Raw genomic sequence first — 18,987 nt, 5'->3', positions numbered from 1 at the left:
ATAAGTACATACGTCTCCGTACCGATTCGTCAGACTCTACTAAGCTTGCTCGTGACTCGTGAGAACTATGTAACCAAGTGCTCTGATACCAACTGTCACGACCCGAAATTCTCACCTTCGGGACCGTGATGGCGTCTAACATTTCACTTGCTAGGCAAGCCAACGTTAGAATATAATTAGCCATTTTAACAAAAAATTTAAATTAATTAATAACAAGAAAACAAATGCGGAAATAAAGTTTGAAATAAAGTGAATAATCCATAAAAATCGCGATATCTAAATACCATCCCAGAACTGGAGTCACAAGTGCACGAGCTTATACAATAATACAAATAAAGGTCTGAATAAAATTCAAGGTGTTTGAAATATAATACACAACTAAGATAATATAGAAGGGGACTTCAGAACTGCGAACGTTGTGCAGTTATACCTCAAGTCTCCACTGGTAGCAGTATCCAGGCAAATCTACAGTATGCTGCTGGGACCAACTCCGAAATCTGCACAAGAAGTGCAGAGTGTAGTATCAGTACAACCGATCCCATGTAGTGGTAAGGGTCGAGCCTAACCTCGACGAAGTAGTGACGAGGCTAATGCATATCACATACATTAACCTGTACGCAATAATAATAATAACAACAACAATAATAGAAATAAAACATGTGTCTCTTTTCAACAATTAATATGAAATTACTCCAATAAATGCAATAATTAATATGAAATTATAAGACAACAAGCATACAATAATTATAATTTATTAGAAATAAGTGATGACAAGTAGCAATTAATTGTGAAAATTAAGGATGTAATACGCATTTTAATAATTAGTATGCTAAACGTCAAGTGGAAATTAAGTCACATAAATCAAATAAGCATGTAGCCGTTATAGCATGGATTCAGGGCATGATATTGAGCAAAGAACACGAGAGAAATAATTAATATAATAATTAATTCATGATTTAAAATGATTTATGATTTTTCAAGTAATTATGCAAACAATTAATTTGACGACGTATAGACACTCGTCACCTCGCCTATACGTCGTTCACATGCATTTCACATAACAAATAATTTAAGGGTTCTATTCGCTCAAGTCAAGGTTAACCACGACACTTACCTCGCTCTGCAACCAAATTCAAGAATCCAATAAACCTTTGCCTCGCGAATCAGTGTCCAAAATCCTCAAATCTAATCATAAACAATTCAATATACTCAATACAATTCGTAGGAATTAATTTCATATGAATTTACTAATTTTTCGAATTAAAATTCGAAATTTATTTTAAAAATCGACAGTGGAGCCCACGTCTCGAATCTCGAAAAAACTTACGAAATCCGAACACCCATTCCGATACGAATTCAACCATATAAAAATTATCAAATTCCGATGTCAAATGGACCTTCAAATCTTAAATTTTCGTTTTTGGAAAGTTTTACAAAAATTCCAATTTCTTCCATCTATATCAGAAATAAACGATGAATATAATCATAGATTCATGAAATATAAACACTTTAGGATATAGAACACTTACCCCAATCCATATGGTAAAAATCGCCTCAAATATCACTTTAATCCGAGCTCCATAGCTCCAAATATGTTTAAAATAGCTGAAACCTCAAAATATAGCTACTGCCCAGGTATTTACTCTTCGCGATCGCGGAAAATCCTTTGCGATCACCAAGCACAACTTTTCTCAGCCCAAAATTTGCCTTTCGTGATCGCGGAAAATGCTTCGCGATCGCGAAGAACAAGTGCCCAACTCTTTCAGACAACCTCTAGTATAATGGTCATAACGTTTTGTATAAAACTCCAAATTGCAAATGGTTTAATTTTCTGAAAACTAGACACCAATGGCTATAACTTTCATTTGTTGTTCATCTCCCAATTCCTTATAGATTGTGAGATATAAATTTTCAAAATCAGCCCTGTGCAACAGAGATTTCCAAACTCTTCCCAAACAGCCTATAGTGTATCTACCATAACTTATTGTACATAACTCCAAATGATAAATGGTTTACCTTTCTAAAAACTAGACACAAAGGGCTACAACTTTCATTTTTGGATAATCTCCAAATTCCTTATAGATTGAAAGATATAAGCTTCCTAAGTCGAGTCTGTGCAGCAGGATTTCCCTCTACACGATCGCGAAAAGGCTTCCGCGATCGCGATTCACAGTGTCCAAACAACAAAATTGCTCTTCGCGATCGCGATCGTTTGTCCGCGATCGTGATGTATACCTCTGTGGCTAAAAACCAACAACTAAAAATGGCCTAGAAATGGTCCGAAACCACCCCGAAACTCACCCGAGCCATTCGAGACCTCGTCTGAACATATCAACAAGTCTCAAAACATATTACGGACTTAGTCGAAACCTCAAATCACATCAAACAACGCTAAAACCACGAATCATACCCCAATTCTAGCTTAATGAAACTAAGAAATTTCAACTTCTACCTTCGACGCCGAAACCTATCAAATCAAGTGCGATTGACCTTAAATTTTGCACACTAGTCATAAATGACATAACAGACCTACTTCAACTTCCGGAATCGAAATCCGACCCCGATATCAAAAAGTTAAATCTGTGGTCAAACTTTGAAAATCCTTAGCCTTTAAATTTCTAGTTTCCGTCAAATGGCCATAACTTGAGCTAGGGACCTCCAATTTAAATTCCGAGCATATGCCCACGTCCCAAATTATGATACAGACCTACCGAAACTGTCAAAACACTTATCCAGGTTCGTTTGCTCAAAATGTTGACCGAAGTCAACTTAGTTGAGTTTTAAAGCTCTATTTCACATTTTAATCCATTTTTCACATAAAAACTTTTCAGAAAATTATACGGATTGCGCATGCAAGTTGAGGGATGATAATTAGTGTTTTTCGAAGTCTTAGAACACCGAATTAACTATTAAATTTAAAGATGATATTTTGGGTCATTACAATTATGTTGGCTACTCATTGCCAAAGAAGTTTGTCCAATCGATTGGTGGTTTCCCAAGTACTTACATAGAACGATGAACTACCTCACCATATCAGGCTCACTTGTCAGAGTCAACTGTCGAGTTTTCTCCACCGCGAACACAAAAGAATTCAATCATGAGGATATCATTATCATTCCATATTATTTATCTTGATCTATTACGTGGAACTAAAATAACGGTAACCATATTTTATTTTAGAGATAAGATTTTATCTAATTTTATCATTTTAGTTAGAGATTGGAATGTCGTAGTATCAAGAGTTCTAATTCAACCAAAACTTCCTGTCTTATAAATAAGATCTTAATGTACTTTCTTTGACAGAATCAAATCATTTTGTTGCATTTATTTGACATTAATATCCCCCTCCCTAATCTCTCTATTTCTGTCTCCCTCTCTTTGTCTCTCTGTAATTCATTCTCTCTATGTTTCTCTCTCTTTCCTCTTCTCTTCCTTCCTATTCTCTCCTCTCTCGATTATTCTCTCCATAGTCACCTCCCCCCACCCCCCACCCACCCCCACAACTCCCACCTTCCTTCCTTCTAGTGTTACATCACTAGGTAGACCTAAAATCAATAGAGGGTTGTCTCACAAGACCTGCAATCTCTCGAAATTAATTCAGACTTAGCTAAAAACATAACAGAATAGAAACAACGGATCATATTAGGCAATACCAAAGAGTTGAGATAAAGGCTTAGATGTAGCTACACATACATTATGTCCGACGATTACAACAGAACACATGTTCCATTGATCTAAACAGAGTAGACATATTAATCTGGGTGAATAGCAAGAATAAACTTTTTTAAGTAAACAGCTGTTATAAAATGCTAGAACAACAGAACAGCCAGAAGATTCCTAATTGGCCCAGGAAGATGATATGGAAGACCAAAGCACCTGTGAAAGTAGCTTGCTTTGGATGGTTAGCAGCTAGGGATGCCTGTCTAACTCAGCATAAATTACAAAGAAGAGGTTTCTCTTAGTGCAGCTGCTATATTTCTACACTGCACATTATCAAGACAATGTTGGGAGCTTTTTCTTACTATTATGGGAGTGTCTCTGGTGATTCCCGAGAATATTAGTAGTCTCTTGGAAATCTGGCAAGCTCAAAAAGTGAAGAAAAACTTGAAGAAGATATGGAGGAACATTCCCATCTATCTTTTATGGCTGTATGGCTGGAAAAGGAACAAGGCATGCTCTGAAGGGAAGAGGTTGCAGATTGCTAGATCAAGAACAAATGTATCAAGAATCTATTTCTCTGATGTGCTTGTATACTCTATATAGGATGGATCAGTATTTGGATTTCTTCTATTTTTTAGGGGGGGCCATGTAGTATGTTTGGTGGGTGTAGTGGAATTTGACTTGTACTTTTTAATACCATCTTGGTACCAGTTCTAACAAATCTTGACTTATATAAAAAAAAAAAAGGAAAACATTGTGCCCGATTATTTCCAGAAGTCATTCTAGTCTAGTTAAAGGCTTGTATGCCAGTGTACGCAAGAAGTGTGAGATAATGAAATCCTTTAACTTTAGAGAACCCTTAATTTAACCTAAAAGACAAACTGTTATTAGTATTCGAATGAAATTGACCCAAAAGAGTGGAATGTATATAGGGATTTGTATAGTCAGCCCAACCATTTGAGATTGAAGCAAAGTTGATTGCTTGATTGTCTTATTCGCCATAATATGTCATGAATTATTAATTTATAATACCAGGAATTCAACAAGGTTCCGCAATTAGCAAGCTCGAGGCAAAAATTCTGTTCCAGTATAACTTGGCTCCAGCTGTTGTATACCACTATGTATCATTTCTTTATTCATTAATTTCTTGGAGGGGAGTGCTTCTGACAGAGTGGTAAAGCCGATGCTGAAGAACAAAAGCACTTCCTCACTTTCTAAGTCAAATAAGCAACAAGGCGAACTCATGTACGAGAAGAGTTAGACGGCATAATTATTCAACTAAAGTATATCCAGCCTCGCGAACCCCAGAATACTTTTCTAGGCTGAATCATTATTCTCGCACTCAATATAAATTCTGAAAGCTTGACAAAGTACAAACATATTACCTCTTGAGATCTTTTACATTGTTCCTCAGCAACTCTTAGGCCAAGTCTAAGTTGATCGATCTCTAGTAATTTCTCTTCACTGTAAAACAATGTATGTTTATCATCAGGCAGATTGATCTAAAGGTTTAAATGAATACAAAACTCATGGCACCTAGATTACACCCAGCTTTATTGATGAGGGTAGTAGCAGCTGTAGAATCAAAGTTTATATTTGATCAACTAGGCACCTCAAGAAAATTTAGGAAATAGATGAACAAGCTATTATATACTCCATTGTCCTAGCACCCAAGTGTGAGGAGTAGCATTCAATGAAGTTGGTGAAACCCCGGATAGACCAGGTTCAAATCTCAGCAGAAGCAAAATGTTAGGTGATTTCTTTCCATCAGTGCCGGTGGGAGGAGCAGGTCCACGGTGGAGTAGTGTAGGTACATACAAGCTAGCCCGAACACCACTGCTATAAAAGTACACTGACACATAAAGAGACACACACCATTTTCCCAATTTACCAGTCACTTTTTACTTATCGAGTACCAATTTTACTAGAGCTAAATAGGACAAGATTAAACTCAATCTTGAAATTAATTTAGATTTCAGAAAGCATAAGTGTAGTACATGTTGTGATCTTGCATCAAAATACATTTTAAAAAAGACAACAGAATACACTTGAAAATATTAGTCAATAGTTACTTCACTTGACGATTGAAAACCTTTTGGACAAAGGGAGTAGCAACATATCAGAGTGATAGGGGAGAAAAGGACAGACAAACCTGAAACTTCTCTCCAACCGCACATTATTTTCTGAGACGACCAATCTCTCCTCAAGGAGCTTGCACTGCATTCTACAACTTTCAAGTTCATTCTTCACCTGTAGTTTAAAGTCAGGATCATAAATCAAGATTCAATAAGTAAATCATGTGCAACTGACATGTACAGAAATGTGCAACATGTTTTGCCAAGTTCATCACCTCAATGGATGTCTTTGATTTCTTTAATTTAGCTATGTACTTTTCTAAAGCTCTCACAAGATAAGATGTTCAAAGCAAATAGAAAGGATACATTTTACAATATGGTACTCAGACCTCACAAACAATTCTCTTAATTAATTTTTAAGAAAGAAGTTCAAATGTGAACTAGCTTTGAATTAACTATGCTTTAAACTCGGCAATAAATTTTCCATAAATATCATGTTCCCTCTAGACAGTGTACCAAAGAGAATAGCATGCAAGCACTGAGTCCTTGAAGAGATCCTCAATATCATCAGTAAGAGCCACTGCAGTGTTTCTAGAATATGCTTAAATTGTTCAACTACATCATGTGTAAATCTGAAGGTTACCTCTGTCATTTTCTGTGATAAGAGTGGCGATTTCAGCACTATAAGATTTTGCTTTTTCATTGATTGCTTCAACTGTAGCTTTCTCCCTTGCAAACCATATGGCCTTTTCCTCCTCCATTTCCATAAGGGCATCAGTTAGTTGCTGCAAAGGAAAGAAGGCACTCATAAATGACGTAATTGAAACAGTTAAATGGAGTCTCATAATACATGTTCCCCAAAGCAACTTCAATTGGTACCATAGCTAAATCTTCTTTTTCTTCTACCAAAAAGTTGACAGAAGTTTCCAATCTCTGACATCGTGATTCAGATTCTTCCGAACATAATCTCTGCAATGCCATAGAAAAAATAAAATAGAAATAAGTTAATGTTTTATTTTCCTGAAGAAAGAACAGTAGAGTTTAAGCTAACAAAACATGCTCAAAAGGCATGGAATCTCAGAGGAAAAGTTAACAAACATAAACTTACAAGGGATGGCACCTCTTCCTTCAGCATATTTAGTTCTGTATTTGACATATTCAACTCGTCAGATAAAGCCTGCAATTCACATGCCAAATTTTCTGCTCTAGAAATGGCTTCTTCTTTTTCCGCATGAGAAATTGTTTATTCCTCTTCCAAAGAAGCAATAGTTGTCTCCATCTCAAATGCCAGCACTTCCCGCTTCCTGTACTCCTCCTTCACAGCAGAAAAGGAAAAGTAGCTTAAGACTAAGCAATAAAGACAACTAACTTCCTCTCGAGTAGAATGCAGGCAATCAATTACTTATCTTCTTTGAGATACTCCCTCTGTTTCAATTTATGCGAGACATTTTGACTCGGCACGGAGTTTAAGAAAAAAAAGATTTTTGAAACTTATGATCTTAAAAGCTTAAGGGGTAAAAGCTTGTGGGGCTATGACATTTATGTGGCTATAAAAACTTATCTTAAGGGTAAAATGGATAAATGAAAAGTTTTGTTAGATTAGTTATGTGAATATATGTAATTAGTCCCTTATATAATAGGAGTAGATTATATATACATATAAATAGGGCTCATTGTAACATAGAATATCAATTAATAATATTTTGCTCCCGTGCATTCTCACATGGTATCAGAGCATTGGTGAGATAATTATCATTGTGCGTCATTCCAACGACATCCGGGAAGAAATAAGTCGTCACCGTGCAATTTTTCGGTGACTTGAGAAGTTGTTCGCGTCAAAATCATTTTTTACCAGTGTTGTGCATAAATCAACACCACCACAGTGTTCTCTTTCCTCCGGCGACCAAACCCCACGAAACCCCACCGGAAAACACCACTCACGCGCCGTCACGCGCCGACCAGAGTGAAATTTTTCCGGCGAGATTTGTCCACGTGCCGGCAAGTGGACCACCTTCCGGTCAGTTTCTGACGAACCTCCTTTTGGACAGCTTTCTCAGGACGTTATTCCGAGTCGGTCTATTCAAGTTTCATCAAATTCCGGCAATCTTTTTTATTTTCCGGTGAGTGAACAGTGTTTTCCAAAAAAAATAAGGTTTTCTGATTTGGCATTCCAAGGTTAACCACAAAAGTTGTAATCAAGAATTTGAGAAATTGGTTGTAGCAAAATGAAATTTAATATTACAAAGAGTTGGATGGTTTCTTTACCGGATTATATTGAGTTCCTGCGATAATGTAAACAGACACCTTCAGGAATAGCCTCCGTTGTTCAAACAGATAGTAACGTGACTTGTGTATCCCAATCTTCAACCTCTGAGTCTTGGGTTATTGATTCAGGTGCATCTGATCATATTTATGATAACAAATCTCATTTCACTAATATTTCATATTCTCAATCTCTTCCAACAGTCACAATGGCCAATGAGCCACAAACCATGGCAATTGCAATAGGTCAAGCAAGTCAACGTCCTTCCTTACCTTTAGATTCATTTCTTTAGGTTCCCGGTGGTCTTAGAAAGAAACAAAATGAGTAGATGATGAGAAAAAAGGGGAAAACCTAGAGAGAGAGTACCAAAATCAAACTTGGCGGGCTGGTTGGGAATGAAGATAGAGTTGCCGGAGATTCGCCAGGGGTTGCACTTTGCATCTTCCGGCGACAGAGGCCTCGCTCTCACGGACACGTGGATTCTCTCCATCCTGATTCCTTAGGGTGAACTCCTCCCGAGAAGGAGTCTCAGATTTGCTGATTTTCCCGCCCGGGAACTCTTCCGCCAATATTCAATTGGGGTTCTTTTTTATGGAAGGCTTAAAAAAAGTTGTTCATTAAGCACAAATTAGAAAAATCAACTAACAATAAAAGATGAAAATAACACTATAAAATTGAAAGACTAAAATACCCTTAAATAATTGAAGACACAAATTAGTACATTAATCAAGTGACTATTTGGTTAATCTAAAAAAATGAAGAATTCGAGAAGTTGTTCAAAAAATTAACCAGATTCATTTAGAATTTAGAAAGGTATTTCCCCCTCCTATTTAGGAACCTAATATTGGCAATTTATTCTCAAAACAAGTTATCATCTCCTGCATATCTATACTACGAATTCCTTTAGCAAAATACCGTTCGTCTTTTTTACCCTTTAGAAATAAATTTTACAAAGGGTTAAATTGTAATTTAAATTAACTTCCTGATATTTAAGATTTTCAAATCAACTTCAATTAATCTAATATTTAGGACTTCAGTGTATAATAAATTCCTCAACTTAGATTTTGTCTCTTCGTTAGGCAATATAACAAAGCCACAAAAAAACTAACGCCACAAAACCTTGCCATCATCAACGCGAAGTAATACTACAAAAATTTACTTGTTTAAATATTATTATTATTATTATTATTATTATTATTATTATTATTATTATTATTATTATTATTATTATTTAAATATCATTGATGATTCTTTTAGGAGCATGCTCCAAAAATTAGACACAAAGTAACAATATACAAAGCAATCTAGTTGCTCATTCAAAATATTATTGATATGAAGTAATCTCACAATTGATATATAGCTTTATTTTTCGTGCGCGTGCTCAAAAATTTAGAAAATTGTATAAATATACTTATTTACCAATTTTCTCCAAAACAATGAGCCAAGAATATTCAAAGCATGCATGATCATACAATGAATAATTAAATTTTTTTTTTACTGCATGCAATTTTTTTTTAAAACAAAATTGTTAGAAGTTAGAATATACTATGAACCAAATCATAAAATACATGGCTACATGACTGCTTGCGCCAGAATGATCTCAATTCCAATCGACAAAAGAAATATTCCTTTTTAATGATAAAAGAAATAAGCTTACTATGACCGAACTAAAAAACCAAAAAAATTTATTTTACATGAAAAAATTGTTTTAACTTCTTAAATAGGTTCACGCGATGGTCATTATCTTCAATACATCTTTCGAATAATTAAAAGTTTTATCTCATTTATACATGATACACGCGCAACGTGCGTAATTATATTAAAAGCACGAAAGCCTTTACTGAAATATCGTTTATCTTTTTTACTCTTTAAAAATAGTATTCACACTAGACAAAATAGTTATTTGAATATTTTTTTAATATTTAGAAATAATTATTTAATTAATTTTCTACTATTTAGGAATATTTATTTAATTAATTTTCTACTTTTTAGGAATAGTCATTAAACTATTCTCCTAAAATAAATTCAAATTTGACCTTATATAAATTAGTTTTTATTTAAACGATGTAACTTAACAATTATTATGAAAGAGGGACCCACGAAATTTTTTTAAACTGTAACGACCCGGTCGGTCGTTTTGAGAGTAATAACCATGATCGCCTATTTACTGCTTCTCCCATATATATTCCTGTTATTGTAACTTGTCGGGAGGTTTCGGTTTGGTTTTTTTGGAGTGTTTTGGGACACTTAGTCCCTAAATGAAGGTTTAAGCCTTAGAATTTGGACCGTATTCGAAACTATGTGAAGACGACTCCGGAATGAAGTTTCGTCGATTTCGTTAATTCCGTTAGGTGATTTTGGGCTTATGGGCGTGTCCGGATTGTATTTTGGAGGTTTGTAGCTCATTTAGGCTTGAAATGGTGAAAGTCGAATTTTTGGAGATTTGGACCGGTAGTAAAAATTTTGATATCAGGGTCGGATTCCGATTTTAAAAGTTGGAGTAGGTCATTAATATTGATTTTGACTTGTGTGCAAAATTTGGGGTCAATCGGATGTGGTTTGGTTGGTTTCGGCATCGGTTGTCGAATTTGGAAGTTTCAAGTTCTTTAAGTTTGAATCAGAGGATGATTCATGATTTTAGCATTGTTTGATGTGATTTGAGGGCTCGAATAAGTTCGTATGGTATTTAAGGATTGGTTGGTATGTTTGGTTGAGGTTCCGGGGGCCTCGGGTGAGTTTTAGGGTGAGTTTTGAGCGAATACGGGCTTTTCGGCACTCTAATATTGTTCTGGAGGGCTTAGGAAGTGCGGACCGCACATTTTGGGAGTGCTAAGGCAAAAGGGAAGTGCGGGCCTTAGGGGAATATTGCGGACCTCACAATTTTGTGTGCGGCCGCACTTCAGGCCGCAGAGGAGTGTGCGGGCCGCACAATTTTGTGTGTGGCCGCACTCAAGAACTCTCAGATTCGCTGGTTCGACTTCAGAACCTTATATCTTTTGATCTATGAAGAATTGTGAGATAATTCAAAAACAAAAGGTGTAGTCCTTCGTGTTTAATTTTCATAAAGGTAAAGAAGTCATTATTTGGACATCTCTAGAGAAAGTTATGGCTAAACTACTAAAGCCTGACATTGTAGTCACCAAGAGAGTGCGGCCGCACAATTTTTGTGCGACCGCAGGAGCTGGGATGTGCGGCCGCACTTAGAATTGTGCGAACCGCACATGGTGAGTTTAGAGAATATACTATATAATCGAGGCTTAGGTTATTATTTTATTTTTTGACCTTGGAAGCTCGGTTTGAGATGATGTTTCGTGGGTTTTTCGAGAAATTCATCGGGGTAAGTGATTCTAACTCGGATTTGGTCAATATACATGAATATATCACTGATTTTATCATTTAATTAGTACTTTGAGATGAAAATTTGGTAAAAATTGTATAAACTTCATAGACCACAAATTGAGGATTTGAAGGTCGAGTTGTGATCGGAATTGGCTAATTTTGGTATGATTGGACTCGCGAGTGAATGGGTGTTCATATTTTGTGACTTTTACCCGATTTCAAGACGTGGTCCCGGAGAGGCTTTTTGGGCATTTTTCTAATTTCTTGTTTTCGCTTTGATTTCATTAGCTAGATTAGTTTTTCGTAGCTATATTTACGTTATGTAATTGATTTGGCTAGATTTGGGCCACTCGGAGTCAGATATTCGTGGGAAAGTCATTGTGACTGATTGATTGAGCTTGGTTCGAGGTAAGTGGCTTGCCTAACTTTGTGTGGGGGAACTCCCCGTAGGATTTGTACCGTTTGTGATATATGAGCGCTGTGTATGTGATGTGACGAGTACGTACACATGCTAATTGTGTAAAAACCTGATTTTCAACTAAGTAATAACCTGATTTCCTTCTTATTTGAGTTCCATCAGCATGTGTGGTATCCGGCTAGACTAAAATAGCATGCCTATTTACCTTAACTGTTTACTTGAACTACGTGCAACATGTTTAGTGAATTTACCTGTCTTTCCTTAATTGGTACTTGGGTTGAACTGTAGAATTTCGTGTCGTAACTATTGAATTCTATTGTTTGGCTGCATATTTACTTTGGGACTACGGAACGGTATTCTGGGAGATCCCTCTGTACTGTATATTTACTTTGGGACTACGAAACAGTATTCTGGGAGATCCTTATGTACTGTATATTTACTTTGGGACTACGAAACGGTATTTCGGGAGATACTCATGTACTGCATATTTATTTTGGGACTACAGAACAGTATTCCGGGAGATTTTTTGTACTGCATATTTACTTTGGGAGTACGAAACGGTATTCCGGGAGATCCCCATGTTCTGCACATTTACGTTGGGACTACGAGACAGTATCTCGGGAAATCCCCTGTTGTTATCTCTGTGTACTAAGCTGTTGTCTTCTATGATTTCATTCTTGTTAAATTTCCGTCTTTATTTTACTGCGGTATTTCATTTTATCTTGTGTTATTATATATATACCAGTAGGGCCCTGACCTGACCTCGACACTACTCGACCGAGGTTGGGCTTGGCACTTACTGGGTACCGATTGTGGTGTACTCATGCTACTCTTCTGCACATATTTTTCGTGTGCAAATCCAGGTACTCCTTATCAGCCGCACTATCAGTGAGCCGAGACAACTTTGGAGACTTCAAGGTATATCTGTCGCGTCCGCATACCTCGGAGTCCCCTTCTACTCTTTCCCATGTCCATTATCTTATGTATTTTCTTTTGGTAGACTCTGATGTATACAGACACTTGATTTTCCTTCTGTAGTTTGTGTTTCACAATATTCCAGATTTTGAGAATGCTGTGTAGCATATTGAGGAGTTGGTTATTGTACATGCCAAGTGGTATGGTACTCAGTTATAGTGTTATTGCTACAGTTAGTTGTTAAATTTATGCTTTCATTTCATTTATTCCGCAAAATCTTAGGCTTACCTAGTCATAGAGACTAGGTGTTGTCACGACGTCATACGGAGGGGAAATTGGGTCGTGATAAGTTGGTATCAGAGCTTTAGGTTCGTAGGTGTCGTGAGTCACAAGCCGATTTATTAGAGTCTCGTGGATTGGTACGGAGACATTTTGTACTTATCTTCGGGAGGCTATGGAACTCTTAGGAAAATTTCACTACTTTGATTCCTTGTCGTGCAAAAATTGTTGACTTCAAAAAAGAAAAAAATCTAAATTTCTGTATTCTATTCTCTCACAGATGGTGAGGACACGTACGAGCGGATCTGATAACTAGGCACCGCGCCCACTGCTAGAGCCGCGAGAGGCCGGGGCCGGGGCCGGGGTAGAGGCCGAGGACATCCACGTGGTGCAGCCAGAGCACCTACACGAGCTGTTACAGAGGAGCCCCCAGTAGCTCTAACTGGAGGGCAGACACCTGAGGCACATGTTTCTGCACCAGCCCTCCAGGAGACTCTAGCCTAGTTTATGAGCATGTTCAGCACCTTAGCTCAGGCTGAATTGATTCCACTTGCTCCTGCCATATCTCAGACCAGGGGAGGAGCACAGACTCCCATCGCTGGTACTCCAGAGCAGCAGGTTCAGGTCGACTAGGTTCTAGAGATTGTACCAATGCAGTCGGTAGCTCCAGCTCAACCCGAAGTTAGGGCAGCAACTTCTGAGGTAGAGCAGCTCAGACTTGAGAGGTACAAGAAGTATGTTAGGATCAGAAACCCGGATAGTGCAGAATTTAGCCAAACAACGGTATAATGACAATAACAAAGACAATGCAAGTTGATAATAACGGCAATTAAAGAAGATAAAGAAGACACAAATTTCACGATACCAACAAGAGTACAAAAGAGAGTACAAAATTAGAGTAAACACTCTAATTAATCCCAAATACCCTAAGAGAATAATCTCACAAGATCACTCTAAAGAAAGGGTTCACACAAGTGCTTCCCAACACTAACTCTCATGCAAAACACTCTTAATAAAGGAGGAAAGGAAGAAACAAGAAATGAAGACTCAAGAGTCTTGTTGGTGTGTATAAAATAAACTAATGACCTTCCCTTTTATAGGCAAAAAAGTCTTGGCCTCTTAGGTGTAAAAGAAGATATACAACTTGTGCAAATGATGTCTAATCACATAATGCAATATTTTTGGGTCCTAAAGAATATTTACAACAAAGTCTACACTTTGCAAAAATGCTTATGCTTATGTGAGATGGAATCCATCAGCCAAAATATTGGCCAAATTACAAATCTCCACCTTGGCCTAATTTTGGCTGATATAATAAATTTGCTCCATCCTCTCCACAAAAGCCCCAATGGGCATATGTCAAAATTTAATGCCATCAAAATCAGACAAGTTATCTGATACCGAAACTGTAGTAGGGCCTATAACAGTGGATCCCAATAAAGTATACAACAAACCAGTTCTGTGTGCTTTCATGATCACAAGAGCACCATGAGAAACTTTCAGAACTCCACTTTCACCTAGGTACTTGCACCCAAGAGATTCTAGAGTGCCCAAAGAGATGAGATTTTTCTTCAAGTCAGGAACATGTCTAACATCATTTTGATTCGGATTGTACCTTTTCCAAAAACTTTGCCGGCAGCATTGTTGGCCATCAAGATAACTCCACCTTCAATAGATCCATATGTGGTAAATAAATCCCGATTGGGACACATATGATAAGAACAACCCGAATCTAAAATCCACTCATTGTTAGAGTTGAAACTATTATTAGTTGCTAAAAAAATAGTTCCCGTGTAAGTATTTTTGTGCTCATTTTTCCTTTCCTTATGCTTTTCTTTATTTTTTGACTTATAACATTCATAGATAATGTGACCTTTCTTATGACAATAACGACACTCTAAATTATTGTATCTAGATATGGAATCAGATTTTCCCCTAACAAACAAGCCAACTTCCGCTTGAGTTCCACTAGCTTCCCCAGTAATATCACTATCTATCTGTTCTTTTGATTTTAAGATAGATTTAATATCCTTATAAGAGATATTATCCTTTGCGTAACGCATAATATCTCTTATACGCTTAAAAGATAGGGGTAGAGAACAAAGCAGTAACACATCTTGATCCTCATCTTTAATTTCAGCATCTATATTACTCAAATCCATAAGAATAGAATCAAAGGTGTCAAGATGAGAGAGAATAGAGGTATCTTCACCCATACGAATTGTATAAAGCTTCTGCTTTATGTAAAGTCTATTTTCCACCGTCCTCTTCATATATAAGGTTTTCAATTTTTCCCACATGCCTTTGGTTGTGGTTTCTACAGAAACTTCACGTAAAACCTCATTTGAGAGATTTAAAATGAGACCTGCTTTTGTCCTTTTGTCTATGAAGACAAACTCCTCATCCGTCATTTTATCCGGCTTCTTCTTCTTTCCTTGCAACGCCAAGTCTAAGCCATCCTGAATTAGGACAACTTCCATCTTTAATTGACACATTCCGAAGTTTACACTTCGGTCAAATTTCTCAACATAGGTCTTTGTTAGAGTCATTTTGGCTATTGAAACTAACCCGGTTAGATCAGGCTCTGATACCAATTTGTTAGGATCGGGAACTCGGGTAGTGCAGAATATAGCCAAACAACGGTATAATGGCAATAATAAAGATAATGGAAGTTAATAAAAATGACAATTAAACTAGATAAAGAAGACACAAATTTAACGTGGTTTGGTCAAAGTGACCTACGTCCACAAGCGGATAGGAGCAATTTACTATAATAATAAGAGTATAAAAGAGAGTACAAAATTAGAGTAACCACTCTAATTAATCCCAAATACCCTAAGAGAATAACCTCATAAGATCACTCCAAAGAAAGGGTTCACACAAGTGCTTCCCAACACTAACTCTCATACAAAACACTCTAATAAATGAGGAAAGGAAGAAACAAGAAATGAAGACTCAAGTCTTGTTGGTGTGTGTAAAATGAACTAATGACCTTCCCTTTTATAGGCAAAAAAGTCTTGGCCTCTTAGGTGTAAAAGAAGATATATAACTTGTGCAAATGATGTCCACCACATAATGCAATATTTTTGGGTCCCAAAGAATATTGCCAACAAAGTCTACACTTTGCAAAGATGCTTATGCTTGTGTGAGATGGGCTCCATTAGCCAAAATATTTGCCATATTACAAAGTACCACCCACCTACCTTCAGCGGATTGGCTACAGATGATGCTCAAGGTTTTCTGGAGGAGTGTCATTGTATTCTCCGTACTATGGGCATAGCGGAGACGAGTGGGGTTTCTTTTACCACCCTCCATCTTAGAGGAGCAACCTATCAGTAGTGACATGCTTATGAGCTGAGTAGTCCGGATGATGCAGTTTGTTCTGGTCTGTCATAGAGGTGCATCATAACTATTCGATCCAGGCTCCACTTATTCCTATGTGTCCTCTTATTTTGCCCTGCATTTGGGCATATCTCGGGATTCTTTGAGTTTCCATGTTTATGTGTCTACTCCTATGGGAGATTCTCTTGTTGTGGACTGCATTTATCGGTCATGTTTGATTACTCTTAGTGGTTTTGAGACTAGAGCCGATTTATTATTGCTCAGCATGGTAGATTTTGATGTTATCTTGGGCATGGACTGGTTGTCGCCCCATTATGCTATTCTTGATTGTCACGCCAAGACCGTGACGCTGGTTATGCCAGGTTTACCGCGATTAGAGTGGAGGGGTACCTTAGATTACATTCCCAGTAGAGTTATTTCATTTCTTAAAGCTTAGTGAATGGTTGATAAGGGGTGTGACGCGTATCTAGCATGTGTGAGAGATGTTAGTATTGATACCCCTACAGTTGAGTCAGTACCAGTAGTGAGGGATTTCCTTGATGCGTTTCCAGTTGATCTTTCGGGCATGCCGCCCGACATAGATATTGATTTTGGCATTGATTTGTTGCCGGACACTTAGCCCATCTTTATTCCTCCTTACCGTATGGCCCCTCCCAAGTTGAAGGAGTTGAAGGAACAGTTACAGGAATTGCTTGATAAGGGCTTCATTCGGCCCAGTGTGTCACCTTTGGGTGCTCCTGTCTTATTTGTAAAGAAGAAGGATGGTTTTATGCGGATGTGTATTGATTACCGTCAGTTGAACAAAGTCACAGTGCAGAACCGATATCCTTTGCCTCGTATTGATGACCTATTTGATCAGTTACATGGTGCTAGAGTATTTTCCAAGATTGACTTACGTTCAAGATATCATTAGTTGAAGATTCGGGAGCCAGATATCCCAAAGACTGCTTTCAGGACCAGATATGGTCACTATGAGTTTCTTGTTATGTTTTTTGGGCTGACTAATGCCCCGACAACTTTTATGCACTTGATGCACAATGTTTCCGGCCTTATCTTGACTCATTCGTCATTGTGTTTATTGATGGCATTCTGGTGTACTCCCAGAATCGGGAGGATCATGAGCAGCACCTGAGGATTGCGCTTCAGACTTTAAGGAAAAAGAAGTTATATGCAAAATTTTTAAAGTGTGAGTTTTGTATAGACTCAATGGTATTCTTGGGTTATATAGTATCGAGTGAGGGGATCAAGGTAGACCCGAAGAAGATTGAAGTAGTGCAGAGTTGGCCCAGACCGTCCTCAACTACAGAGATCCAGAGTTTTCTTGGTTTGGCGGGGTATTACCGTCGATTTTTAGAGGGTTTCTCATCTATTGCAACACCTATAACCAGGCTGACCCAGAAGGGTGCTCCGTTCAGGTGGACAGAGGAATGTGAGGAGAGCTTTTAGAAACTCAAGACATCTTTGACTACAGTCCCAGTATTGGTATTGCCTATGGGTTCAGGGTCTTATATTGTATATTATGATGCATCGCGGATTGGTCTCGGTGCGGTGTTGATGCAGGACAGTAGGGTGATTGCCTACGCGTCTAGACAACTGAAGGTGTATGAAAAGAACTATCCTGTCCACGACCTAGAGTTAGCAACTATTGTTCATGCCTTGAAGATTTGGCGACATTATTTGTATGGTGTTCCTTGTGAGATCTACACTGATCACCGGAGTTTGCAGCATTTGTTCAAGTAGAAGGATCTTAATTTGCGTCATGGGAGGTGGTTAGAGCTGCTTAAGGATTATGATATCACTATTTGTACCATCCCGGGAAGGCCAATGTGGTGGCCGATGCCTTGAGTCGCCGGGAGGAGAGTTTGGGGAGCTTAGCATATTTACCAGAAGCAGAGAGGCCATTGGCACTGGATGTTCGGGCCCGAGCCAACCAGTTTGTTAGATTGGATATTTCTGAGCCGAGTCGGGTTTTGGCTTGTGTGGTCTCCCAGTCTTCTCTTTATGATCGTATCAGGGCGCGTCAGTATGATGACCCCATCTGCTTGTCCTTAAGGACACGGTTCAGCACGGTGATGCTAAGGAGGTCACTATTGGTGATGATAGTGCATTGAGGATGCAAGGCAGGTTATGTGTGCCCAATGTGGATGGATTGCGGGAGTTGATTCTTCAGGAGGCTCACAACTCGCGGTACTCTATTTATCCGGGTGCCGCGAAGATGTACCAGGACTTGAGGCAGCATTACTGGTAGAGGAGGATGAACAAAGACATAGTGGAGTATGTTGTCCGGTGCCTAAATTGTCAGCAGGTGAAGTATGAGCATTAAAGGCCGGGTGGATTGCTTCAGAAGTTAGAGATTCCGGAGTGGAAGTGGGAGCGGATCACTATGGATTTCGTTGTTGGATTCCCACGGACTCAGTGGAAGTTTGATGCAGTTTGGGTGATTATGGATAGACTGACCAAGTCAGCTCATTTCGTTCTTGTGATGACTACTTATTCCTCCGAGCAGTTGGCTCGAGTTTATATCCGCGAGATTGTCAGGCTTCGTGGTGTGCCAATATCTATCATCTCTGACCGGGGTAGGCAATTTACATCACAGTTCTGGAGGGCCGTACAATGTGAGTTGGGTACTCGAGTGGAGTTGAGCACAACATTTCACCCTCAGATGGACGGACAGTCCGAACGCACTATTCGGATTC

General features: G+C 38.1%; 1 protein-coding gene across 2 annotated transcripts; it reads right to left on the bottom strand.

Annotated features, from left to right (window-relative positions):
* Positions 1 to 238: 238 nt before the first annotated feature.
* LOC104113832 (kinesin-like protein KIN-7O) lies at positions 239 to 8,602 on the bottom strand. Of its 2 annotated transcripts, none has more exons than XM_070187661.1 (8): positions 8,001 to 8,602; positions 6,844 to 7,050; positions 6,615 to 6,704; positions 6,379 to 6,520; positions 5,813 to 5,910; positions 5,046 to 5,124; positions 1,115 to 1,185; positions 239 to 497 (listed from the first exon to the last, which is right to left on the bottom strand). In XM_070187661.1, exons 2-5 carry the CDS (start codon positions 6,889 to 6,891, stop codon positions 5,900 to 5,902), a joined length of 291 nt encoding a protein of 96 aa, XP_070043762.1. In that variant the 5' UTR covers positions 6,892 to 7,050; positions 8,001 to 8,602; the 3' UTR covers positions 239 to 497; positions 1,115 to 1,185; positions 5,046 to 5,124; positions 5,813 to 5,899. The 2 variants fall into 2 exon arrangements, with proteins under 2 accessions (XP_070043762.1, XP_070043761.1); XM_070187660.1 differs by lacking the exon at positions 1,115 to 1,185 and having other exon boundaries at positions 8,001 to 8,135; positions 8,365 to 8,602.
* Between the last annotated feature and the right edge of the window lie 10,385 nt (positions 8,603 to 18,987).

Source organism: Nicotiana tomentosiformis, chromosome 10, assembly GCF_000390325.3.
Source record: "Nicotiana tomentosiformis chromosome 10, ASM39032v3, whole genome shotgun sequence".
NCBI lineage: Eukaryota > Viridiplantae > Streptophyta > Magnoliopsida > Solanales > Solanaceae > Nicotiana > Nicotiana tomentosiformis.
This window is presented reverse-complemented; position numbering and strand designations above follow the sequence as displayed.

Coding starts and splice junctions, on each gene's coding strand:
- LOC104113832 (XM_070187660.1), bottom strand. CDS start 6,510: ATGCCCTTATGGAAATGGAGGAGGAAAAGGCCATATGGTTTGCAAGGG. Junction 5,911..6,378: donor TATCACAGAAAATGACAGAG/GTAACCTTCAGA, acceptor TTTAAACTACAG/GTGAAGAATGAACTTGAAAG. Junction 498..5,045: donor AATGTAAAAGATCTCAAGAG/GTAATATGTTTG, acceptor CTTCTTGTGCAG/ATTTCGGAGTTGGTCCCAGC.